The sequence below is a fragment of the Dryobates pubescens genome, chromosome 4 (assembly GCF_014839835.1).
Source record: "Dryobates pubescens isolate bDryPub1 chromosome 4, bDryPub1.pri, whole genome shotgun sequence".
Classification (NCBI taxonomy): domain Eukaryota; kingdom Metazoa; phylum Chordata; class Aves; order Piciformes; family Picidae; genus Dryobates; species Dryobates pubescens.
Genome location: NC_071615.1, coordinates 12,638,284 through 12,662,618, shown reverse-complemented (window position 1 = coordinate 12,662,618; position 24,335 = coordinate 12,638,284). Strand labels below are relative to the sequence as shown.

The window sequence follows — 24,335 nt, the reverse complement described above, 5'->3', positions numbered from 1 at the left end:
TTTCTTTCTGCCAGCTTAAAACAGCTTTATGCAGCTGAGGTCTCTAACATTTTGAGGATGCAAAGCAATGCTCCAGTTGCAATGAAGCACTGCTGCGGGTAAACTATGCTCCTGTATCCTTGATCTGAAGTAATTTAGAAGTAGTCTTTTGGCATCAGGACCACACCATATATAATGCAAGGACACAAACAGCAGGATGGCAGTAAAATGGTACATGGCAGGCAGTAAAATGGTAGGCAGACCACACAAGTGATTATCAACTTCGTAGGAGCATTCTGGACCAAATGCACAGCACAGGGAGTTACAGAACTGCAGAAATCAAGGATCAAGTACATAACTCTGTGACTCTTCCATCCAGAGATGGATGGTTTGCCTTACTCCTGAGTTGTGATTGTTTCTACCTCAACACTGGATGGGGTGTGTTGTACTCTGTAATCCATTAAATTATTTACTAAGACAAAAATGGTTATCTTTTCAACTGATATTTGTTCTGTGAACAGTAAGAAAAATAAAACAATCTCAATGTTTTGTTTAGTAAGTAAAATCCAGAGCAGATGGTGTGCAAGGTAAAATTTCAGGAAAGTAGGATATGGTATGATAGAATATGGGATATGGTAGGTAGTTCACACCTGACAATCCTCATTCCACGTGTTCAAACATTTGTTAACATAGCGCCCTTTTCATTTACATGGCATGTCAAAGAAGGAAGGAAGGAAGGAAGGAGAGGGAAAAACTGTAAAAATATTTAGGTACCTGTGATTTGTTGGAAGTGATTCTCAATTAAGTTGTACAGCATTTTAAAGATAAAATTGTGGCACTTGCCTCCCACCAGCCTGAAGATGGTGATACAGTATGTTAAATAGTCTCAATTTTAAAACAAAATTAATTCATCATTAAAGAAATCAAGACATCATCTAAATGCAACTAAAATATGTTACATTTGGTTCAGTCTTCAAAACTTCCATGTATGCCAGGGTATAATTTAAAAAAGAAAATATTTTACTTATATTCCCTTGTTTTTATAAAACAATACTGTGCTTATTTTTCTAGAATTTAAAAGTATATAAAATACACTTTTTCCATTATTGTGTGATTTTTCTGCTAGGACTATAGCCAAAATAATTAAGAAAAGTGAAACAGCAGCTGATGCATACTCATTTTAGGCAACTATTCAGTCATACTTTCATTTCAGCCTAGAAATGTTCTAGATAAATGTAAAGCATGTGAGTGGAGACTACTGAGGGTCATTTCTGACAATCTCTTCAGAATTCTGGAAGTCCCTGCAGGGACCTCCAGAGCGTTTAAACTATACCAATGAGATGTAAAGCATTTGTCTGTATGCCAGCAATGATGTACACATAACTGTTTCCAAAAGTAACACAGTCATACTGAAAGCAGAAAATGAAAAGCTGGATGGGAAAGATAGCTGAATTTACAACAAAAATATAAAGTGTAACAGTATCATCAGTTGAGCAGTTTAAATGACTGGGATATAGGACAATCTGTATTGTATCCTATTGCTATGGAACATGTTGCTTAGAAACAAGCCAGAACATACACGAGCCTTCAGATTACCAGAATGTCTGCTGGGATGAATAGATATATATGCATGTTCACGTAAAAGGCAAAATCGACACTATTCACAATTCTGATTATATCTTGAAAATTAGAAAAATCATAATGTTCTTGTGTGGAAGGTCTGAATAAACTAAAGCTCACATTATAAGTATTCTGTAAAATCCCATCCCATAAGTATATTAAGAGCAACAAGATTTTCTGGAGCTGCAGTATTCCTCTGCTTTGCGCAGTTTTGTGATTGGTTTTTTTTAATAATCTGCATTTCCTCAATACTATCAGCCAAGAAGTGTTCTGTCAAGAGACTCATGAAACCTGGGTTTAAATTCTCCATCTACTACAGACTTGCTTCATGATATGTTGGGGCATATTACATTGAATGATGACAGATGATTTCCAGCCAAGCCCTCTCAAGAAGGTATTACTTCCATTTTCCATGCTTCACTTAGGCACTGTAGAGCCAGCAAACAAAATGCATACCCAGGCAGACCCTCCAAATAGTGAGATTACAATTCAAAACACTGAGGAAGGTACTAAGATGCCTGATTGCCAGCTGAGATGTAAGCAATGGCATTGTATCAACTCTGCTATGTAGACAACAACATCAGATTTCTGCAGGTGGTTGCTCAGTGGATGAGTCAGGTTGCCTACAGCGACAGGGAAACTGCTGCATTAAGAACTTTGCATCAGAAAGGCTCAGGTACATACATATTTTGTTGGATACGTTGTGAAAGGGTCCAGCATAGCAGCAAAACAGACGGTGGTTTCAGAGTGCAGCTTCATGACTTAACGTGATCTAAGATAGGATTACTGATGAAAAGACAACGATATCTTCTTCCCTCTACTGTCAGCTGCTTCTGTTGCATCAACATGGTAAAGATGCAGTCTGTCAGGTTAGTGGCTCTGCTCTGGCTGAATATTAACACTACTGAAATAAATAGTCCTCAGTAATATTTGTTCACTGATCCTCCTCACTTCAGGGCTGCACAGTTACTAATGCCAGCACAAGAACAAGACTGGCAGTAAACAGGCAGTGGATGAGACTCACCAACTTTTGGCAGCAGTGGTCTTACTTCTAACTTTTATATAACCTTTAAGAAATCCTGAAGTTGCCATATCAAGTTTCCTTAAAACTCTAGGTTAGACTCTCTATCTGCTAACTGCATACACATTACACACAAAATCAAAGTCATACATTGTGGCTTTGATTTATCAAAGTATTTAAACATCTGTTTATTACAATGAGATTACCATGTATCTATTATTCATTTAAGTGCTACACCAAAGAAGAAAATTTTGCAGAGTAAGTGCTGAATTACTTGTAATACATATAATTATCCCACTGTCATTAAAGTGACTGTTTGAGGTAGATACATCAAGTTAACTCACAGGCTCAGTACACTGAATTTATAGCTCAGACAACAGGAATAATTGTTTTCCCCAGTATGTTTTGTACAAGATGTGTCTTAAACATACCTAGCAGACTATAGAAAGACACCTCTAAACACCATATAACAAAAAGTGAGGATTTTCTTTTTTAAAAAATAATAAACCCCCCAAACCAACTGCAGCAAATCAACAGCAGAAACTTCAGGTCTAACATGCCACCGCGGGAGAGCAGTAGAGGTCAAGTGTATCACCAGTACTGAACATGCCAGCAATGGCAGGAAATCTGTTAAATAAACAATTCTCATGCAGTACTGATTTGATTGCAAAAGAGGAAAGGAAGAAATCCTTCCTGACTAGAAGTGGTAATCTATTAACCAGAAATCATGAAGACATTTCCAGCAAGCACCTAAGAAATCTCTGTGAGTAGAAAAAGAACTGCAACTTACAATTTTCATAAACTATTAATTGCTGAAATAAGCACACCGTATCACCTCAATATTTTTAGATTCATCAAACCTGTGCAAACTGAATTAAAAAGCAAAGGCTATACCACCTTCTGAATTACTTTGTCTTTACATATTTCATGTGAGTTTGCCAACAGAATTACATTTTTAATTTTTGCAGGTTTAACCATTCACAGTTGTTATTCATGAGTATTTCTGTGTCCTAACAAAAAAGGGTTAATGATTCAAGTGACAAAATCAGTCACATCATTGTTTGAATTAAATAAAGGAGGAAAAAACCAAAAAGACAGAATCACAGTAGCTAATTTAGAATATACTATTCTGCAAAATAAGAAGTGGTTTTATGTTACATATAGTGTTATTTAAATAGTATGAAACGAACAACTGCAATTGAATTTTCATAAAACTACAAAATACCTGAACTACACATTCTGTAGCATTATAAACGCAAAAGCTGAAGCTCTGTTTTAGTCTCTCTAGATGCAAATCAAACAGATTTGCAGTGCTTCCAATAATTCATTCCATATACTACAAGAAAGAAAAAATTTGCTTTTTCGAGGGTTTAGAAAAAGGAAAGGCTGGAAGAGGAGATTTTGTAGTCATTTGTACTCTAAAAAAAGAGGTTCATAAATTTAATCATTAGGTTGCCAAACTGTGGAGAGAGAAAAGGATAAGCAATATTCACTGAGGAAAAGTGAAAAATGGAGAATAGGTACCAGAAAGGAGAAAAGGAAGCAAAGACAGTGATTGAGGAATACAATTATATCTTCTTTTATGCACTGAATAATTTAAACTGTAAAATATTCATGAATTTAGACTGGAAGAGTGTCCCATAATTGCAGGTTTGTTGCTACTCTGACAGACCATCATTATTGTTTTGCTACTCTGACAGACCATCATTACTGTAATGTACATTCCTTCAGCCACTTTCTACATAACTGACATATTCAAAGGCTGAAGATAATGATTACTGTGGTACTTATTAGCCCACCTACACTATCCACCATGCTGTTTTTTTCACATCTTTCTCCCCTTTATTTCTTGGCAGCTTAGATTAATTAGGTTTTGGGTTGTTTTTTTTCCCCTGCACTATTTTTTTACAACAGTATGCTTACTTCTCTGTCCCTCTCAACTCCCTTGCTTGCTTTGTCCTTATTGCCCCACAGAGCTTCAGTGGTAGCAGAAGCAGGTGTATCTGGGCCTGTGGAGTCGCAAGGCAAACACCATGAAAAAGAAGCCACTGCTGGCCCTTTCTCTTTGATTACTGTCTTTTAGTCAGTACTTTCCTCCTGTAAAGGAAATAGAACTTTTATGCTCACAGCCACATGCATCTTTCCAATCAATAAGAAACTTCTGGTATCAGTCCAATATACAAAAATCAGAGCTTTTGCTAGCCCTAACTTAGAACGAAAATAAAATGTCAGTTACTGAATTCAGTAATGAACATGGGATACCTTTTTGCTATTTTAAACATTCTAAGATGCAAATTTGAACCCAAAACAAACCCAGCATTTAAACTGAGAAACACTGTCATATACATGGGGAAAAAGCAGCAGTTTTGTCACAACACCAGGGAAGAAAACTTTGAATCACCAGACAATCCAGAAACATCTGGAGAGAAAGCCAAAGCAGAGTGCTCTAAAAGGAAAAAAGGAATCTTGTCTACTACAAATGCAGTTTGTCTGTGATTAAGAAGCCGGAGTTAGAGTTTTGAACAGCGAAGAGCCTGATCTGTTAACACAGACCAGTTACCAAACTGTTCTGTGCTGGGCTGGCAGCTGACCTCAGGAGGTCTCATTCTTTTCTTTCTTAATACAATCTAGCTAAAATACCTCCAGCTACAAGGAGTAAGACAGCTTCTGTATCTCAACAGTATTATTGCTACAGCCTAACAAATACTACTTTAAATGAATCTGGTATAGTACCATTTGTCAGCTTGAAATAATGCCCCACATATCCCCAGAGTACTGCTATGTTACAATCTAATCCTTGTGCATTGCATAAATTTAATGCATAGTCTAGGAACAATCATTTAAGAAGACATAATGTAATTTTAAAAGCATACATCTGGAAAGCAGAGTCAAATCTAATTTAAAGTATGAGGGGAAATCTAGAGAAAGACAGTAGCTGAGAAAACCACTCTTGAAAATGAGGTAGTAATACATGTCTAAAACTAAAGGTTTGTGGGGTTTTAATTTGAATAGTGTCATTTAATGACATTTATTTCATTGTCTTTATTTATATAGTGACATTTTGCCGCTTTTTGTGGAATATTTACAGAGTACTTTCTGAATTCAATACTAAAAGCTACTCTGAAAAGAGTACTTAATTACTCTCTCTGCTTCATACTACAATTTCTATCAAGCTGTTATCATCAGCATTTTCATAGTCTCACATAAATTCTAAATTTAGCTTTCAGACATTTTTTTAGGTGGGAAAACATTTAATGTACAAAAATTCTTCCTGACATACAGCATTACACCACAAATGCTGGTGAACTGAATCTGCTCAGTGCTTCTGCATTTTTTGTCCCCCAACCAGCAAGTGACTGACCTTCCTTGAGACTTTTCTGGCTGTTCACCTCAAGGCATTCCTTCTCCTTCAGCGGCTTAACATCTCCTGCAGGTAGAATCTCAGAAAAGCCCTGTTGCTGCTTCTTGGAGCTATCAATCATGATGAGAATCCTTTAGAATGGCAACATCCAGCATAGAAAAAAAAATACTGATTTTTTCACCAAGCAGTACACTGCTGTCCTGGTCACTGCTGCCAGGTCTTTTCTCCTAATGAATGAGCAATTGTGCCTTTGTGCAGCCAGAAGCAGCCATCATCCTTCACTTCCTAGGCTGACCTGCAGTATGCTCAGTCTGCTTTGGAGCCTGTAACTCGCTCAGACAGCAGGCACAGAGCATGTGAACCAGAACTCCCAAATCCCACCTCTCTTCCCAGACAACCACTCCCCCTTTTCCTTTAGTTACGCTTGCTTCCTCTGCACATTCGTGTTTCAGTATGCAGCTTGATGGTCAATCATCTGACAAAGCATGAGTCAAGCAGTTAAAAATAAATCCAGCAGTTGCTGAAGGAGCAGCACTCGTTGATACCTATGACAAAGTACTGCTGAGGACTCTCTCTCCTTTTTCTCTTCCTCCTCCCTTCCCCCACGACTCTGAACACTGCTGCAGGCAGCAGAAATACTTTATCTTTGCCTGACTGACACATTCGTTACTCATTAAGTTTCACCAGTAAGCAAAGCTGCACATAGGCATTTGAAAAAGTTATGTGGAGGACATTTCCCACCTGCCCCAGCTCCACGTCTTGTTTTGGAGATGTTTACTTAGCAGAGTTAAGTGGGAAGACCAAAGATTATTTATTTCCATGTCTTTACTTGTGGTATAAAGAGAAATTCTGCTCCTCCTTTCCTTTTTGCATTGCAGTTACTTGTGTCCCCTGCAGGTTTTGGAGTATTTCCTCCCACAGCTTCTAATCTGCCAATCTCTCTAGTGTACCCCATTTATCTTACATGAGTCATCAACGTCAGTGTCAACCTGGAAGTTTTGGGGGAAATGTATCCTCTCTAATTCTTTGGCATTGGCCACAAGGGAACATTTCATGCACTTAGAGGAAAAAAACTATACATAATTTCACGTAGTCGCTACATGTCAACAAATAACTCCAGAAGGTGCATTTTGCCTTCCCTTTGGCCTAAAGATGCAATCATTAATCACATTTTCCACACCTCTACCTCATACTTAAAATCAGTATTCAGTAATATATTCAGTATCACTAAGGTTGGAAGAGACCTCAAAGATCATCGAGTCCAACCTGTCACCACAGACCTCATGACTAGAGTAGGGAGGACACTAGTGCCCACTGCAGGCTTGAACTCACGACCTTCCCCATTAAAGGTCTTATGTGCTACCAACTGAGCCTGATATTATAAAGGGCATCTCCACGCAGAAAAACTGTTCCAATTCTGTGGCATCAGATTTTAAAAGAATAATACACAATAACAGCCACCTGATGGAGAACTTTTAAAACTGGAAACTAGGAAAAAAAACAACCATCTTGCCTCTTTGGATCTTTCTACAGGACAATCACTCAACATCAACTCTTCACCTTTACAGTGCACTCCTGGGCAAGCAATCTATACCATGGGATGTGGGGCTACCTGACAGTCAACAGGACTTGAAAGCTTCTCCCCATCTTCCTAATGCTGCAAGAAGGGAGACCTAGATCTACTCAGAATTGCGGATTCAAAGGAGATGTGAGTTTAATAGGCTGCGTCAACTTCTTGACATCTAAGGAGCTGAAAATACAGACAACCCCCCCCCAAACAACACTCTTGCAGCATAAATGATTTGAGGCAGCTCTCCCAGCCTAAAGATTTTTTGTTTGCATATAATAGTATAAAAGTTATCAGCTTAGATTTAACTTAAATACAAATTACAGCCCATTCCAATACATTTTCTTTTGCAGTGATTTATACTGAACGCAAGAAAAAATTACTGTGGAAGAACTTCATAAATCAAATGAATCTACTCCCTGCCTGCAGTCAGAACACTGACTATGTGCAAGAAAAATATTACTGCTGAGAAACTCCATACATTCAGAAAAAAAACCCTAATGCAGACAAACAGAACACATGCTGCATAAGAAACCTGTATGAAATTTATACATAGAATCTTACACAGTTTTGGATATACTAGACTATACTGCATATTTTTCTTGTACCACAGATGTTAACAGTTTGGAGGGATTAATTAAATTCTAACAGTATAACAACATGTAACAGCAGAACTTGTTTTATGGGCAGGCTACAGTGCACTTCACACACTTTCTGAAAAATCAGTACTTTGGTCTGAAGCGATTTCAAAATGATTCAGAGAACAGAGTATTCTGAAATGCAAAAAATAAACATACTAATAAGGAAGTGTGAAGAACCCAAGGAGTAATACATTTTGTATCCAATGCCATAGTTCTGAAGGTAGTTCCGTGCATTCCTTTTGGTCTGTAGTGCTTTATAGGAATTAAGAGTGTCCAGTGCACAAATGAATGCTGGATCACAGTAACAGCAGTTGACTCACAGCAGTTCAAGCCTTCATGAGTGTCTCACCCGCTCAGAAAGATGAGCGTTACTAGCATGGAGATCCTGCTATCCGCACCACAGCGGACTGAATAGAAACAAATATGCTTATGCTTCAGCCATTTGCAATTTAGCTGAATATTTTGCTTCAAATTCACCTCCCAGTTCAATACAAGAAAAAACACAGATTAATATTTTAAAACGTCTTTAAGAAGTTTGATCAAAATCTCAACAGTAATTTACAAATAACTTCACGAAGAAAAGCAGGAATCACAGAATTTAAGGAAAACAAGAATGATTAAAATCTTATGCAGACTACGAGAGGTGGTCAAAATAAAGGTGTATTTTCCACATAACCCAATATTGTAGTTGCCAACAAAAGTGATATAATATTGAAAAGTTAGGGCAGGGGCAGACCTAACAACTGAAGAGGAAGAAAAGATACTTCGGAAGAAGAAAATTGGCTTTGTTCAGATGCAGTTATACCGTGAATATTAAGAATGCCTGAACATTCTGCTCGTAGAGTTTCTCTTAAATGCCTGCACAAAGAATGACATTCATCCTCCATGTCATGAAAAAAGACTCATATTCCAACACCATCCTGTTTCCAGCAGTCTTGAACATACATTAATCCAAGCTATATTGGTTAACTGATCAACAATACAGTTCTACTAATTCTAGTGGTAAGGCTTTAGAGAAGAACTAATCACCATGTCTCAACATGTCCCTTAGAAAAATCTAAAATTCTAAGACAGTTTCACAGGCACCTGGAGGCATCTCACAAGCGCTGGCTCAGTAGCTGCAGTTGCAGCACTGTAACATGGGACAAGTGCAAGCTTTTATGAGGGACTTTCTCACACGCTGAAGAGCACTGTCAGCTGGATAGCACATTCAAGTATTAAATTCATCTGCTAACTAGCAATACTCATTTGTTCCAAAGTGTCTTTCATTTACAGCCAGGTTCCACGCAAATCAAAGCAAGGTGCCTCCTCCTGATGGCCAGAGAGCCAATCCACCTGCCACTGACAAGCTCTTTTTCCTCTGCTAAATTAAATAAATTAGGGACTCTTCTAGAACAGTTCACATACGTTCTTACTTTTGACTGCTAAACCACCATAACTACTTCTCAGATTTACTTAGACACTTTTAAGAATCTTACAGTAATTTTTAAGCTCCTGTTGTCAGCCACCAGAGGCACGTTGATTCCTTAAACACATTTCCTATGCTATCTGTCTTGAAAAACTTTGAAAAAATTGATTTTTTTTTATATAATAAGTATTAGTGAAACAATACCAACTTGTTTGTTCTTTTACTACTTTTCACAGTATCACAGTATCACTGTATAACTAAGGTTGGAAGAGACCCCAAGGATCATCGAGTCCAATGTCTTTCCTTTATTTTAGCAGCTATACAGTAAATAGGACACAACCCACAAAATATAAAAGATATACAAAAGAGCTTGGGGGTATTTCAACTCCACTCACTGTTTGAAATTCAGTTTCTAAAAGGCAGATGAAATTCAATTGTCGCTTAAAATTGATGGCACGATTAAAAAACAGGCCAAAGCCTTACTCAAATTGCTAAATTTTCATCTTGTCTTTGTGTTGCTGACTGTAAATTTAAATACAGAAGGCTTCGTAATATGGGAAAGAGAACTACTGATTTCCAAAGTAAGCACTGGATGTACAACCTCTGACTTGAACGTGTACCTGTTTCCAAAGACCTATTTTTAACAGTACAAGTAGCTAAATGACACTGAGGATCACAGAGAAACCTGCAATAAGCTAGAAACAAAACTGTGGCTGAAACACCGGTTTCTATCAAACAACAAAACAGAAGTACCTTTTTCAGCTAAAAGAAAATCTTAAGGAGTTCACATTGTATCTTTCAATTACAGGTTTAAATCCAATTACAAAATGCAACAGTGTATCAAAAACAGAAGCTGAAGTAAAAGATACACAACAAGCTTTTTGTTTCAATAAAAAGTAAATCTGTTGGAATTCACATCATCTTCAGAAGGCTGAAGGACCTCACATTTAAATCTCAGTTTATTTCAGTTGTACCTATTGTATACAACTGGGTGAAAGGAAGAAAAAAGGGTTCAGAATGGAACATCCCTTTCAGTTCCATAAACCAGAATCCAGTAACATCTCATGTATGGCCACTGTACTGCACAAGTTTTTCATAAACATGTGCTTTTAATCTAAGGTAATCAATGTTTTTTCTTTCCATCCCTCTGCAACACAGACTTCCAAGTGTTCTGCCATCCTTCAGCCTACAGAAAAAACACTGTTTAAAAAGAGGAAGCACCTGCTAAATATTTGCCAAACTCATAATGTACAGGAGAAAACAATAGAGCAACATTGTACCCTCCACAGTGCCTGCTTGTCTGCCATTCAGAATAGACCCGTTATCTTATTAAGCATCAGTGATCTGCTGAGTGAGATCACTGTGAGCAACTTCACAACCTCATTAAACATGGAGTAACTAAGCAACAATTGCTTTAACAGTACATTCCAACTCTTCACATCATATGGTGCTCATTCCTTTGCAAGTCCACAAAAAAATCTCCAAGCCCTACAGATGAATTTAAACTCCGGACAACCCTCTCCCCAACCCCCCAAACCCAAATGCCCAAAACAGCCCTAGGCATTTAATATATTTCACCACAACAAGATTTTAAAGTGGGAGAAAAGAAGCTTAATTACTCAAGCATTTATTTCATCTTGGGTTAACACACACCTTCATGAATTTCCTGATACTTTATATTGTGTTAGGATAATCCTTCTCTATATCATGGTGTAATAATTTATTCATGTAGGAAAAGAGTGATCTATGCAAATTGAAACATTCATTTAAATAATGCTTGTTATAATTGATTGCTTGTTATAATTGATTACTTCTTTAGAGAGTAAGAACTTTGCCTCAATCTGTTAACTTAAGGGGTTTTGTTTGTGGTTTGGCTTTTTTTGTTGTTCATTCCTCCTGTCCCAAATTTCCAGTTACAATAGATTTCTATTCTGCCTTCCTGTTCTGTTAAATGAATAATAATTCTATAGCAGTAAGTAAGTTCTTTGCTTTGAACTCTTAATACCTTTGTCAAACAACTCAACAGTAAATCACATACAGACAGTATTGGTTTTGTATTTAAGAAAAATAACCAAATCCCAAAATGTTCAGGTCTCTCATCTTCATATTCTTTTGATAGTAGAACACCAAGTGTGTCAAATGTTTTTGTTTCAAAAAATCAAATGAAGCATTTGCCTAAGTTTTGAAACAGCATTGTGTACTGCACTATGACTAAGGAATTACATCAGAAGAATGGGAAACATCTGCTTATATTCTCCTCCACTGTAGTAAAAAAGACCCAGACAACACTACTTATGTCACCATCTACCTCAGGTACTCCTCCCAGAAAAATCCCAAACACTTACAGCAATATTAAATGTAGAAGTCTGCATGTTCTACTTGTCCCACTAAAGCCTGCACAAGTTTCTTTCAAGAGAGGACATATATTGGTAGTGTTCACTCTTTAAATGAAAAACTTCCCTACCATTCAGCCTTGCCCATATATGCATATAAATAAATCAGTATTTTAAAATGCATATACAATAAATAAAAATATGTCATTAACTGCACACATGTTTAACTGCATATATATATATATATATAAAAATACATGTATGTATAAGATATACATGCATACATATATATAACATACATGTATATAAATAAAAATATGTATACAAACAAAAATAATGTAAGATAACAATATTTGGTCATCTACCATGCTACCTATGACGTGCTGAAGGTGCATATAGTTAAGTAGTGCCTGGTGCCCATCAGTGACCAGTTCTGTATGCCTACATTACTTTCTTGTAGTGGCTGTATCACAAGTCAACATTTCAACAGTAACCTATGCAGCTAGGATTTAGTTCTAACAATTTAAAACAATTATACAGTGGAATTTAAAATTAACTCAACATTTCTTTCTGGCTATGCATTTACTTATCCACATGGAATTTCAAGGAAGAAAAAAATCAGAATAAGACAGTTTGATCAAGAGGGCTCTTTAAAAGAAAACATGCTTTCCATATCTCCTGTAATCACTCAAATGCCAAGCCCTCTAACAGGATCTTTTCATATATACCAGATGCCTTAAATTGAGTTAGTCACAGGTCATGTCTCCCATGTTAATCTCTTTACAATAAGCAGATAATTAAAAAAATAATAATAATCTATAAATCAAACTAAAATGATGGAATGTTTGTTTAGAAGTTTACCAAATGGAACGACCCTGCTGGAATTCTTTCATGTAGCCTGTGAAAATGTCAGAATATATTTCATTTAAGAGGTCACGGTCCCTAGAGAGCTCTGAGTTTTGGCCTGTATGTCTTTTCACATGCTTTCATATTTGAAAATTGTTCCTTGTAGACACTGACTGATGCCCTGGGAATGCTAGGATTGTGGGAACTGGCAGTACCAATGACAAAGACAGACTTACTGGGAAATCAGTACCTACTCAAGTTTGCTCTCATCTCACAACAGATAAGACAACATTAAAATATTTACAGGGAGACCAAAATCTCCACATGTTAAAAGATGTTTCTTTTTTCTACTGATACTGTTTGTTAAACAAACAAACAAACCAAGAGCAAACTCAGGAAAACAAAACCCCAAAACCAAACTCCCAAAAAACCCCAGAGCATACAAAATAACCCCTAACCCCCCAATCACAGAAACAAAAAAATATATGTATATTAATTACACTATGCTTTGTGTTCTTACAAAGGATTATTTAATACAATATTTGTTCTGTATGTTCCATAGACAATTAAAACCTTAAAGGAAAGATAAATTACAGAATCACTGGGGCTGGAAGCAACCTCTTGAGATCACCTAGCCCAACCCTCTGCTCAAGCACAGTCAGCTGGAACAGACTGCCCAGGACTGTGCCCAGTCACATTTTTAGTATCTCCATGGATGGAGATGCTACAACCAGTCTGGGCAAACATTCTTCCACTTCCACTACATACACTGTACTCTATATACACACACATTTCTATTCTAAAATGGGAGAAGTTGTACACTTCTGTATCTAGATAGATCTTTTGGAATATACTTAGAGGTTTTGGGGGTATTTTGTTGTTGTTGTTATTGTGGGTGTTGGTAATCAGAATATCTGTATGATGTTTTCCAGATCTCTCTGCTTTCAGCTTTGTGACTAGAAACTGCAGAATTCAAGCTGACGTTTTCAATTATTTTCTGTGCCAATCTATTTCTTTATTAGCACTAAGTTTTCCATTTGTTATTCTCTAGTCTTCCCACTAGCCATGTTTTTTCCACTTTATCTCTCCAAGTTCTCCTAAGAAAATAACTTCTAACCACAGTAACTTACCTGTGTACCATTAGGAAAGGAAAAAAAAGACATCTAATTGCAGGTCTTAAGAGTAGGAAAAAAACCCCATCCTACCACATATGCAAAGAGATGTCCCAGTCTCACCCGATTCCTCAGCATCAAATTTGCAGTTTCAAATCTATTAACTGCACAGAGGATTAAGAATTTGTTCAGAAGCCATAAAGCTATGCCAAGAATGCATGTAACCAGTGCTACATAATGAGAGAGTAGAAGATAAGAGATAACAGACAAACTAATATACCCATGACTCTTTTAGATGCCAGAAAATTTCCCTTGGTTCATCAAATTCATTTAAGTAGTATCACTAGGTTCAGTGTGATGTAGATTTCATTCAGTTATTTTTAGAACTGCCTGTCTTCCAGCAGGCTCAACTGATCCCTTGGGAAAATTCAATATATACCATTTGGAGTATTTGGGTTTGTTTTGGTTTGGTTGGTTGGTTGGTTAGGGTTTTTTGGTTTTGGGTTTTTTTTAGGGGAATTGTGGGGGTTTTGTTTTGCTCAGGAGTGTTGTGTTGTGTCTTCATCATAATTCACTAGTTACCCAAAAGTTCAGTGCCTTAAGGTCTTTGTTCTTGAGTGTTATTGTTCTTATGCAGTCAGACACACTAATTTCTTTGGGCCAATTTCTTTGGGCTAATTTCTTCTAACAAAGATTTTACCATTCTTGCTTTTACTGTCCCAAGTCTTTTTCCCTGACAATACATTCAAGACTCCTAGTTCTTTTCTCAATTAGCTCAATTCTGATGCAGAAGATCTAGTAGATAGCCATGATAGGCATATCTCAACCTTTTCCACCCCTCTCCAGTGCAAGACATACAACCTTGAAGGGAGCCAGAATGGAATCCTGTGTCTAGTCTGGTTCAGAGTTTAGGTAAGCAGACACTCATCAGTTTCCATTATCTGGAACAAAAGTGTTTCTCCACACAACACAGAGGATAAAGAATAGGCACTCACAATCTGAAATGATTTCTAGTTGAGACAAAGAGCTGCAGCAGGCCTACAGAGTGCTGAAGGTCAGTCAGTGGCCCATACAGGTGCCAACCAGTTATCTACCTGTTTTACAATATAGCCAGGCTGTCATCTGTGTATGCATAAGAGTAACTTACATCTCTTTTTAACAAACTAGTAGCCACTATCAGAAGGAGATCCTGGCACAGCACAATAGCTAAGGAAGCCCCTGCAAAGCTGAGATTGCTGCAAAACACAGAAGCTAGCCCCTTTTCATTTTACATGCAACCTGAAACAATGATTTCATGACTTCTGACACCCAGGTCTTCATACCTACCTCTACTAGTCAAAATGGTATGCTCACCAATTCTGGGAAAGCTCTACTCCACCATAGAAAAAAATTTGCTCATGCAGTGCTTCCTTTTTTTGGTGGTATCTGCATGTGCAATTCCTTCCCACCCTTTGCTCTGAAACAGCAGGTTGGAAGCCTGCAAGCAGCATCATTCCCATCCACCTTACTGCTGTCAGCAGCAGACAGCCTATCCTTCCCTCCCTTGCCACCTCCTGGCTCTCAGACAGAAGCTTGTGAAATTGTGGTACAGTGCGTAGGTAGCATATTGTTCTGACTAGTACTTCAGCTGTGCCATGCTGCCTGCTACTGTCATTCTTCCTCCACTGCAGTCCATCTAAACAACACCTAGTCATCAATCTTACCACTCCTGCTCCCAAAGAAGAGCCTCATCCATGTCACTTCCCCAACCACTGTCCTTCCTAAGGACACAGCATCTTGACTACGAAAGCAAGTACTGTGTACACAACCTAGCATCCTTCAGGCAGGGATGCAAACCAAGGGCCTTTTCAGCCACAGCATTCTGTATCTCAACCTCCATTTATGGGAGAAGCCCAGCTGCTGACATGACAGACATGGACCAATGATTGCCATTAGACTGCTAGAGTAACAGGAGTCTTCCGTGTCCTCTCAGCAAGTGACAAGTGTGAAAAGCAGAACCAATGAAAAGGGAACTTTTGCAGCATGTTGGCAAGTGAGAACAGAGAACAGTGATGATAACATGGTGCAATAAAACAGGGCACAAGTTTACATCATAAAAGCATTGTATGTGTTGCCTAATTATGCAGAAATATGCAAACTACTGAGAAATTGAAATTAATTTTAATATTAACCCAGGATTGCCCAGAGCCATTAACTAGAAAACATCTTAAAAGGGGAATATGAGAAATGTGACAATCCAGACCAACTTATGAGATCCCCAAAAGATGATTCCTTGTAATTACACCCAAACATATACACAAGGTTACCTTCTATAAATAGCTTGTTTTTCTTAACTCCAAATAAAGTCTTTGCTTTAGAGATGGTTCAGCTGAAGTATTTCAGCCTCACAATAAAAACTTTATAGAGCAAATCAGCTTGAAAACTTTCATTACTTCTCCTTCTATTAAAATATGAAACATTAAGTGGTTAGGATTTGTATTTCACAGACTTTTTGTGATGAAAGAACATCTGTCTGGAAAAAAAAAATATCAACATTTTGGAAGATAAGAGTATGTTGCTGCTTTTGTCTTTATTCATGGAGTAAGCACTTGCATGCTGTAAATGGCTGGATAAGCTTAAGATGCTATTGCCCTCCAGCTTCCTCTACTGGAATTTACAATCTGTCTCCACAGTATACAAAATAAAACCAGAGCATAAGTCTCCCACACTTCAAGTGTCATTGGAAAAGCTTGAAACACAGTTTATGTACTAAATTGTGCAAGCCAGTTTAACAGCACTATGCAGAACAATACTAGAATAATTCAGCCTCTACTGGACTGCTGCCAAAAGACTCATTCAAGTAAACAAAAGGTTTAAAGGATCACTAACAAAGCTCACAGTAAGCATAATGCTTCCTGCATAAAAGTATTCCACAAAAAATTTTAAAGTGCCACGAAAGAGCTTCCAAAAATCACATACTTCATTTACATCATTTCAATGTTCACTGTGGCTTTAAAACTCTGCTAAAATATAAACAACTCCATTTAATATGCCTCAAGCTCTTCCAATTGGTGTTTTAAAGTTAGACTCACAAGCTGCCATGACAGATGAAGCTGATCAGGACAGATTTCATAACAAACACTATAGCACTTCAACTCCACATATTGTGGTTTGAGAAGAGCAAGTGAAGAGAGTCAACTAATGTTATCTGAAGAAATCAAACAAATATCATTATTCCCACAGAAAACATCTAAGCAGCGTAAGGAAAAGGATAGTGGTGGCTTTGGCACTCACCATTCTTCCTCTCATTGAGAGGAGGCAGGTACTGATTGGGCTGCAGTGAGAGCTCCTTAAACTCATGCGCAACTGCTTCACTGTGAGGGCTAGGAGCCAGGCGTGTGAGGGAGCCAGAGTCCTCTTCAGCATCTGCTGTCCCCAGGTGATCCATCGTGTTAAATTGTCTGGAGACAGGGAGAGTAAACAGTCTCTTAATAACACTAGAGCTGATAAAACTAATAAAGAAAAAAGTACAGTATCAATAATCATGTAGACACCTAACTTTTATGGGTTTTGTTGTTTTTGTTTTGGTCAGTCCCTCTGCATACAAAATTTAACATTAAAATGATAAACATATTATCTACTAATTTCCATAAATATTACAGCTTTGCAAAATATAGTTAAGCAATGCATTTACAAGCCATTTAACAGTCATTTTTCTAAGAAGCAGTTTCTCTGCTCACTTTGACAGAAAAATTACACTGTGCTAACCCTCCACATGGCTGGCTGGAAGCTCCTGTGCCCTACCTTCTAGCAAGTGATACAGCCCTTTTATCAGCAAAATGCTCTTTTCTTTCAGGAGCTTATATGAGAGAACGTTGAATTAATACATGATAACTTAAGTATTTTACTATTTTGAGGCACTGCACAACTTTCCTTCAGTACAAAAATCAACTTTGATATTCATAAAGGACTTCACACCACCACAGAACTGTATTAGAGCCAGCTAATTTTCAATCTCTCCAACAAGGAAGGCTTTTTGCCCTTAATTTTTTCAAGACTAGTTTTATTGCATGCTAGCTACTTATTGTAAAATACAGAGTGGAATAAAAGTCCCCATTTATTATTTCTTTCCTTTCTATCATTAATGTGGCACTTAATCTACAGTGAGGAGAGACAGAATATGAATTACTAGTACAGGCTTTTTATAGCTCATACAACTCTCAAATTGTTAACATTTCAATGAATCAATGTGGACTTCAGTGAAGTCCATCCCTGGGTTCTGGGACACTCAAACAAAATTGGATCTTCATGAATTGTTAAAAGTGAAGAAATGTCTTATTCTTGACAAATTGTTTGTTTATTTTTAGCTATTTTTTTATAAGTAACAACTACTGCTTACCCATACTCAGCCTTAACATTTCAGGAAACTTCAGGTATGCTGATTATAAATATCACATATGTTGGGGTGCGTATTTAAAGGTTTTTCAAATGCAACGTGTTGCAACGGCCACACTCAAAATATTGTGCTGATACTTTAAAAAAATTGACAAAAAAATGTTTATGACAACAAATGACCATGATCACCAAGGAATGCCCCCTCCACCACAAGAAAGGATATAGAATAATGTTGCTGATTGTGCCAATTTAAAAATAAGAAATATAAGCAAGTACTCCTTGATATATGCCTCATTAGAACTATTATGGTGGTGAAGTGCAGATTTTTCATTATTTCCCATAGTTACCAATTGGTGCTTTCACATTAACTGAAGACACATTAACTTACTGTTATACAAGATTTTTTTCTTTGTTCTTAGCTTTTAGAAGCATAATTTACTCAGCTCTCATTCGATTTCCTGACATTACACGCTCCTCAAACTCCCACTCGCTCATACAAATCAAGTAGATTATTAACCAAGTAAGATCCTTCAGAGCAGAATTTAAGTGAAAATTTAGCTGCTTATCTGCTCATATTCACAGCATTTTATCCACAATGTATTAGCTACGAATTATGTCTTAGAGTCACTTTTCAAAGAGATTAAGCCACATTAGCTATATTCATGCCATTAAATCCAGGTGAAAGTAATAAGAAACATCTCCTTCTACCAAAGGTTTAACGCTTACGATGTTTCATGTTGGCTTTTGACTCTTTTCCCCATAACAGCTCAGTATCTTGCTTTAAGTTTAACCAGTTTAACTGTCACTTCTACAATACACTGCTAAATTAGTTACATGTCCATTTAGAATATTAGAATAGAATAGGAAAAAAAAACAGGTTGGAAGAGACCTTTTGTTTCAGGAATGCATGTAAACGTGCTTTTATGGTTAAGATTCAACTAAGGACAAAGCATGCTAGAATTGTATGCAACATATTAAATTATCTTGATTGCAGCATTGCAGTGCAACTCTAAAGAAGTTAACTCTTACACAACATGTGCTTAACCTGTGGTTTGGACCTGACTAAACAAGTTTAGAAGGGATCTTCTAGGAGGTCACCTAGTTCATCTCTCAGTTCCATACAGGACTACTAGCTGCTCAGGAATTTGTCAGGTTTTGGAAATCTCTGAAGCTGGCAATTCCACCATCTCTGGGTAACTTCATTGTGAATGCCTTGCCCACCCTTTCAAACAGAATTCTTTATACTACAATCTGTGACTGCTGCCTCTTGCTATTTAGCTCACAGATGAAACTGCTGATTGTGACTCTCAGATCCCAATTTTACTGAGGTTTCATAGAGTACATGAATTTGATAACTAGGGAACCTCAAAACCCAAAGTTCTCCAATGCAGAACTCTAATCCTAATTTGAAACATTCCAGTTGACAGTCAGGTCTCAGAGAGAACAACTAAACTTAGCATCTATGAAATTAGTAGTTTGTCTTAAGCATAAGGTTTTCCTTACTGAATATCCAGACAATTCTGACACTTAAATAAAAATAATTTTGATAAGCTGTTTCCAAGTAAAGAAACAAAAATCAGGCAAGAAATAAAAGACATCTCTATGTAAAAAACATCTTTTTACACTGTTGTATGTATGACATAATAAAGCACTACTGGTTTTTAGCACACTCATTTTAACTGCTAAAGAAGGTACATACTGTTGCCTTATCACCAGCTGGAGGTTACCAGCAGCAGCATTATACTTCACATGAAACTGGACTTGTGATATGCAAAACATGTCCCATCTATCCTCAGTTTTTGAAAGCCGTACTTCATTCTGACATTTCTAATGTAACAGAGTGTTTGGCATCAGCAACTCAAACACAAAAAAACAGTAGGAGAAAACATTAGCTCACCTCAAACCCCGTACAATAAACACTTTATCCAGTCATCATATGCAAAAGTAAGAAACTTACCTGATTTAGAATTTAATGTACCATGGTATTATTACATTTTGTATTAAAGATAGGACATTTGTCTCCCCTTTCTCATTTATCTGTAGCCTCTTCAAACCTGAAGAATTATTTCATATTTGCCATCTGGATTTACAGATGGTAAATATTATCTACGTAACCCCTGATTTTACGCAGACCTATATACTAAATAAAGTCTATTAATAAGAAAACTGAAACTCAAAAGTAAAAACATGCCCATGAAAAATACAGTTAAAAAAAAAATCCATACTATTAAAGTCTCAATATTTTACTCTGCATAATCCAAGCAAGCACTATTTTATATAATGCTAATCTGAAACACAGAAATCAGATGTCAGGTGGGGTTCCACTCCCTTGAAACAAAGACATTTTAAAGGTTTATTAAGCTGTATCAAACATCATTCTACTTGGTATGAAAAATATTGCTCCTTATAGATTGTTGTAAAGTCTAATACCATCTTATTTGTAGCAACTAAAATAGAACCACTTCACTCTTCCAGTAGTCCCAAAGGATTTCAGATTTAGGGTTTGGTCTTGGTTGGGTTTGATTTTTTTTTTTTTTAATATATTTTAAACACAGAATTCTTCAAAATGTTTAAGAGTAGTAAATTGAAAAATACAACAAAATTATTTTCCTACTTAACCTTCAGAATAGAGTACCAAAATAGAATATGCACCAGCATTGCTAACAAGGCTTTGGTTTACATGCATCTGACAACTACATAGAAACAGTGTTCCAGTACTGGCAAAGGAGAACTCCTGTACAGCGCATGAATCTTATGTAAGTGTTCTCACAGATTGTAGGTGGTTGCTATCTTTCTTAACTGCTGAAGACAAACGCTTCTTTTATTTTTAAACATTTTATCTTCAAAAGACAAAGTATATTTCTTTAGTAAAATCTCAGAAGGGGGGGAAATACGTACTCCCCTGCCGTTTCAGACACTAAATCTGCATTTTATTCTACACAAACTGAAATCTGGATGACACTTAGGAAGCAAATCAGCTTTTAATTTAGAAATCTGATGGGATTAAAAAATAAATAAATGTAAGAATCATGGTGCTTTCAGACTCTGGCCAAATCAAATGGCTAACCTTTATATTGCTCACTCATGGAAAAGTTCAGTGTATTTTTTTTTCCTTTGGTTTTCTCATAATGTTTCAAATCCACTTACTGATGTAACATTTAGAACTAGTAAAGATGAATTTATAACTGAGTATAAAATGATGCAGAAAGTATTTGCTATTAATAATCATCCAGATTATCAGTAGATTAACAGAATCTGTTAATCTAATTAATTTTTGACATTCATAATTTCACTGTTAGGAGAAAAAGTCTCAAATGTAATTTGCCTCTGTTGCAAGAACAATGGTTTTTCCATTGAGATTTAGGCCTCTCATTTCGTGTGTTTCATAGTGTATTAAAAGATCAAAACACAGTTTTATGAAAAACAGTCTGGAAAATATCCAACCCTTGTAGCATGCCACTGCACACACCATAACGCTGTTCCTTTTCCCAAAGCAACACAGTATCAACACTGCCAACAAGTTGGTGGTGCTTGGAACTTCTGCAGTTACACTTTTTTACACAGCCTTTCTCATTGGATAAAGTATGTGAACTTTGAAATTAAAACTGACATCCAATTATTATAGTGCAAGAGAAACTGCAATGCTACAGTTAAAATACAGCGTTTAAGTAATGAAGATAAATGTAACAGTGAAATACACCGCAACAACCATGTAAATCATGTAGCTATTTTTACAAAGGAAAAAAATAAAAGTCAGAAAAAGATGAGAAATATCAACGCCTGACTAACTATGAGTAATCATCTTGGATTATGCATTATCAAAACCTCACTGTTTCTATTCATTTCTTTGAAAAACAGTGTGCAGAAGTATATGACAGAACTGAGGACCTGTTATGCTCCTTACCACACCACTCTGGAAATTGCTTCCTTCTTAAAGAGCCACGACTGCTCTGATAAATATTTCAGATCAATTTCCTCTCATTAAAAAAAATGATTGAGATTAAAGTTTTGTAACTATTATAGCTAAATTAACACCACTGAGCAGAAACTAGAAGACCTCCAGAAACTCATTTAATACTTTTGCATATTTTGATGACACTCTACACTGAGAGTCTTTACTAACTCTTAGAAGGAAATCTTCGTATCTTTGGATGTCTTTGCATAAAGTGTGAATGAATGGACAGTGGGGTGGATTGAAAACTGGCTGAAGGAGGGAGCTCAGAGGGCTGTGGTCAGCAGCACAGTCTCTGTAACTGGTGGTGTTCTCCAGGAGTCAGTACAGCGGCCAGTCCTGCTCAATATATTCTTCAACAACCTGGATGAAGGGCTAGAATGTATCCTCAGCAAGTTTGCTGACAACACAGAATTGGGAGGAGCAGTTGACACACAGAAGGCTGTGCTGCCATCCACTGTGGCCTGGACAGGCTGGAGAGTCGAGCAGATGGCAACCTTAAGAAATTCACCAAGGGCAAGCGTAGGGTCCTAAAGCTGAAGAGAAACAATCCACGCGTCAGTACAGGTTAGGGGCTGACCTGCTGTCAAGCAGCTCTGTGGAAAAAGGCCTGGTGGACAAAAAATTCACTGTGAGCCAGCAATGTGCCCTTGTAGCCAAGAAGGCCAATGACATTCTGGGGTGCATCAATGACATTCTGGGGTGCACTCTGCCCTGGTGAGGCCTCATCTGAAATATTGTGTCCAGTTCTGGGGTCCCCAGTTTGAGAAGGACAGGGAAGTGCTTGAGAGGGTACAGCAAAGGATGATGAAGATGATTAGGGAACTAGAACAACTCTTATGAAGAAAGATTGAGTGATTTGGGGCCTTTTAGCCTGGAGAAGAGTTGGTGGGATGTGTGGAGGTGTCTTATTGATCCTTATAAATACTTCAAGGGTGGCCAGTCTTTTTTCAGGGGTGCCCAGTGATTCAACAAGAGGACACAAACTTGAACATACGAAGTTTGTATTGGGTTTGAGCTGAGCTGGAGTTAATCCTCAAAGCATGTTTCTAATAAGTTCTATCTAAACATGAGGAGGAACTTCTTTACTTTGAGGGTGGCAGAACACTGGAACAGGCTGGCCAGTGTCTGCATCTCTGGAGTAATTGAAAACCTGCCTGTATGCTGTCCTGGGCAACCTGCTCTAAGTGAACCTACTCTGGCAAGGGGTTGGACTGGATGACTTCCAGAGGTCCCTTCCAACCCCTATCATTCTGTGATTCTCTGATTATTGATGGGCAAACAAATGATGCTTCTAGCTTCTCATGCCTGCAGATCTCCACATATTGAGGGGGGGGCGGGCTATTGTTTGCTTTTTGTGGGTTTTTGTCATTGTTGCTTGTTTTTACAGTAAAACATAAGTGACATTACCATTTCAGAAGGAAGTGATTTGAATTCCAAAAAATTCAGTTCTTAGTACCAGTTTTAATATGAAGCACTTAGGAGTAGGGTTAAAGTAATTGCAAGATGAACACATATTTACTGCCAAGGAATAAATTCAGTTCCTCTGGTCTGTGACAGAACTTTGTGGAAGGAATTGGTAAAATAACACAGGCTCCATGATTCTTTTGTGGCCAGCAAACAGTGTATCCAGCAGAATCTATTTATGTAACTGAAGCTGACAAAATGTATGATAACCAAAACACTTTGATTGCATTTGATAGCTCAAGTCTGAAAAAAGGATCAAATATTTACATGAACACATCATATAACTGCTAAGCATTTTGGTGTCATGTTGAAGAACCAAGCATTTATTAAAAAAGAAAGAAGATTAAATATACAGAGCTTTTCATAAGAGGTGCTCTGACAGTTCAGAAAATAATTAGCAACTGATCACTAAATTGGATGATAGTCTTCAAGAATTCCTCTCCATGTTCAGTCTTTTGAGTGCCAAAATGCTGATCTGTCTTTAAAAAAAAAAGTTGGTAGAGCATCTAAGTCATTTCAGAAAAGGTTAAATTGTCCCACAATTTCATTTGTTTGCTTAGCTACTTCAAGATGTTCCCACTTATGACTAAGTTGCAGGTGCTATTCTGTTTATTTTGCTGCTTGTAAACTAAGCCCTTGAATTGAACAAAGCAA

The 24,335-nt window shown here is 37.2% G+C and overlaps 1 protein-coding gene across 2 annotated transcripts in view; it reads right to left on the bottom strand.

Annotated features, from left to right (window-relative positions):
- The window catches only part of MRTFB (myocardin related transcription factor B), a 68,254-nt gene that overhangs the window by 31,066 nt on the left and 12,853 nt on the right, over positions 1 to 24,335 (bottom strand). The window contains exon 3 of one of the 2 annotated variants that reach the window (XM_054180606.1): positions 17,162 to 17,328. In XM_054180606.1, coding sequence (XP_054036581.1) covers positions 17,162 to 17,315 — 154 coding nt within the window. In that variant the 5' untranslated portion in view covers positions 17,316 to 17,328. Of the gene's footprint in view, positions 1 to 5,981; positions 6,350 to 17,161; positions 17,329 to 24,335 lie in introns of those variants that run through there. The other variant, XM_054180607.1, reaches the window with a different exon arrangement.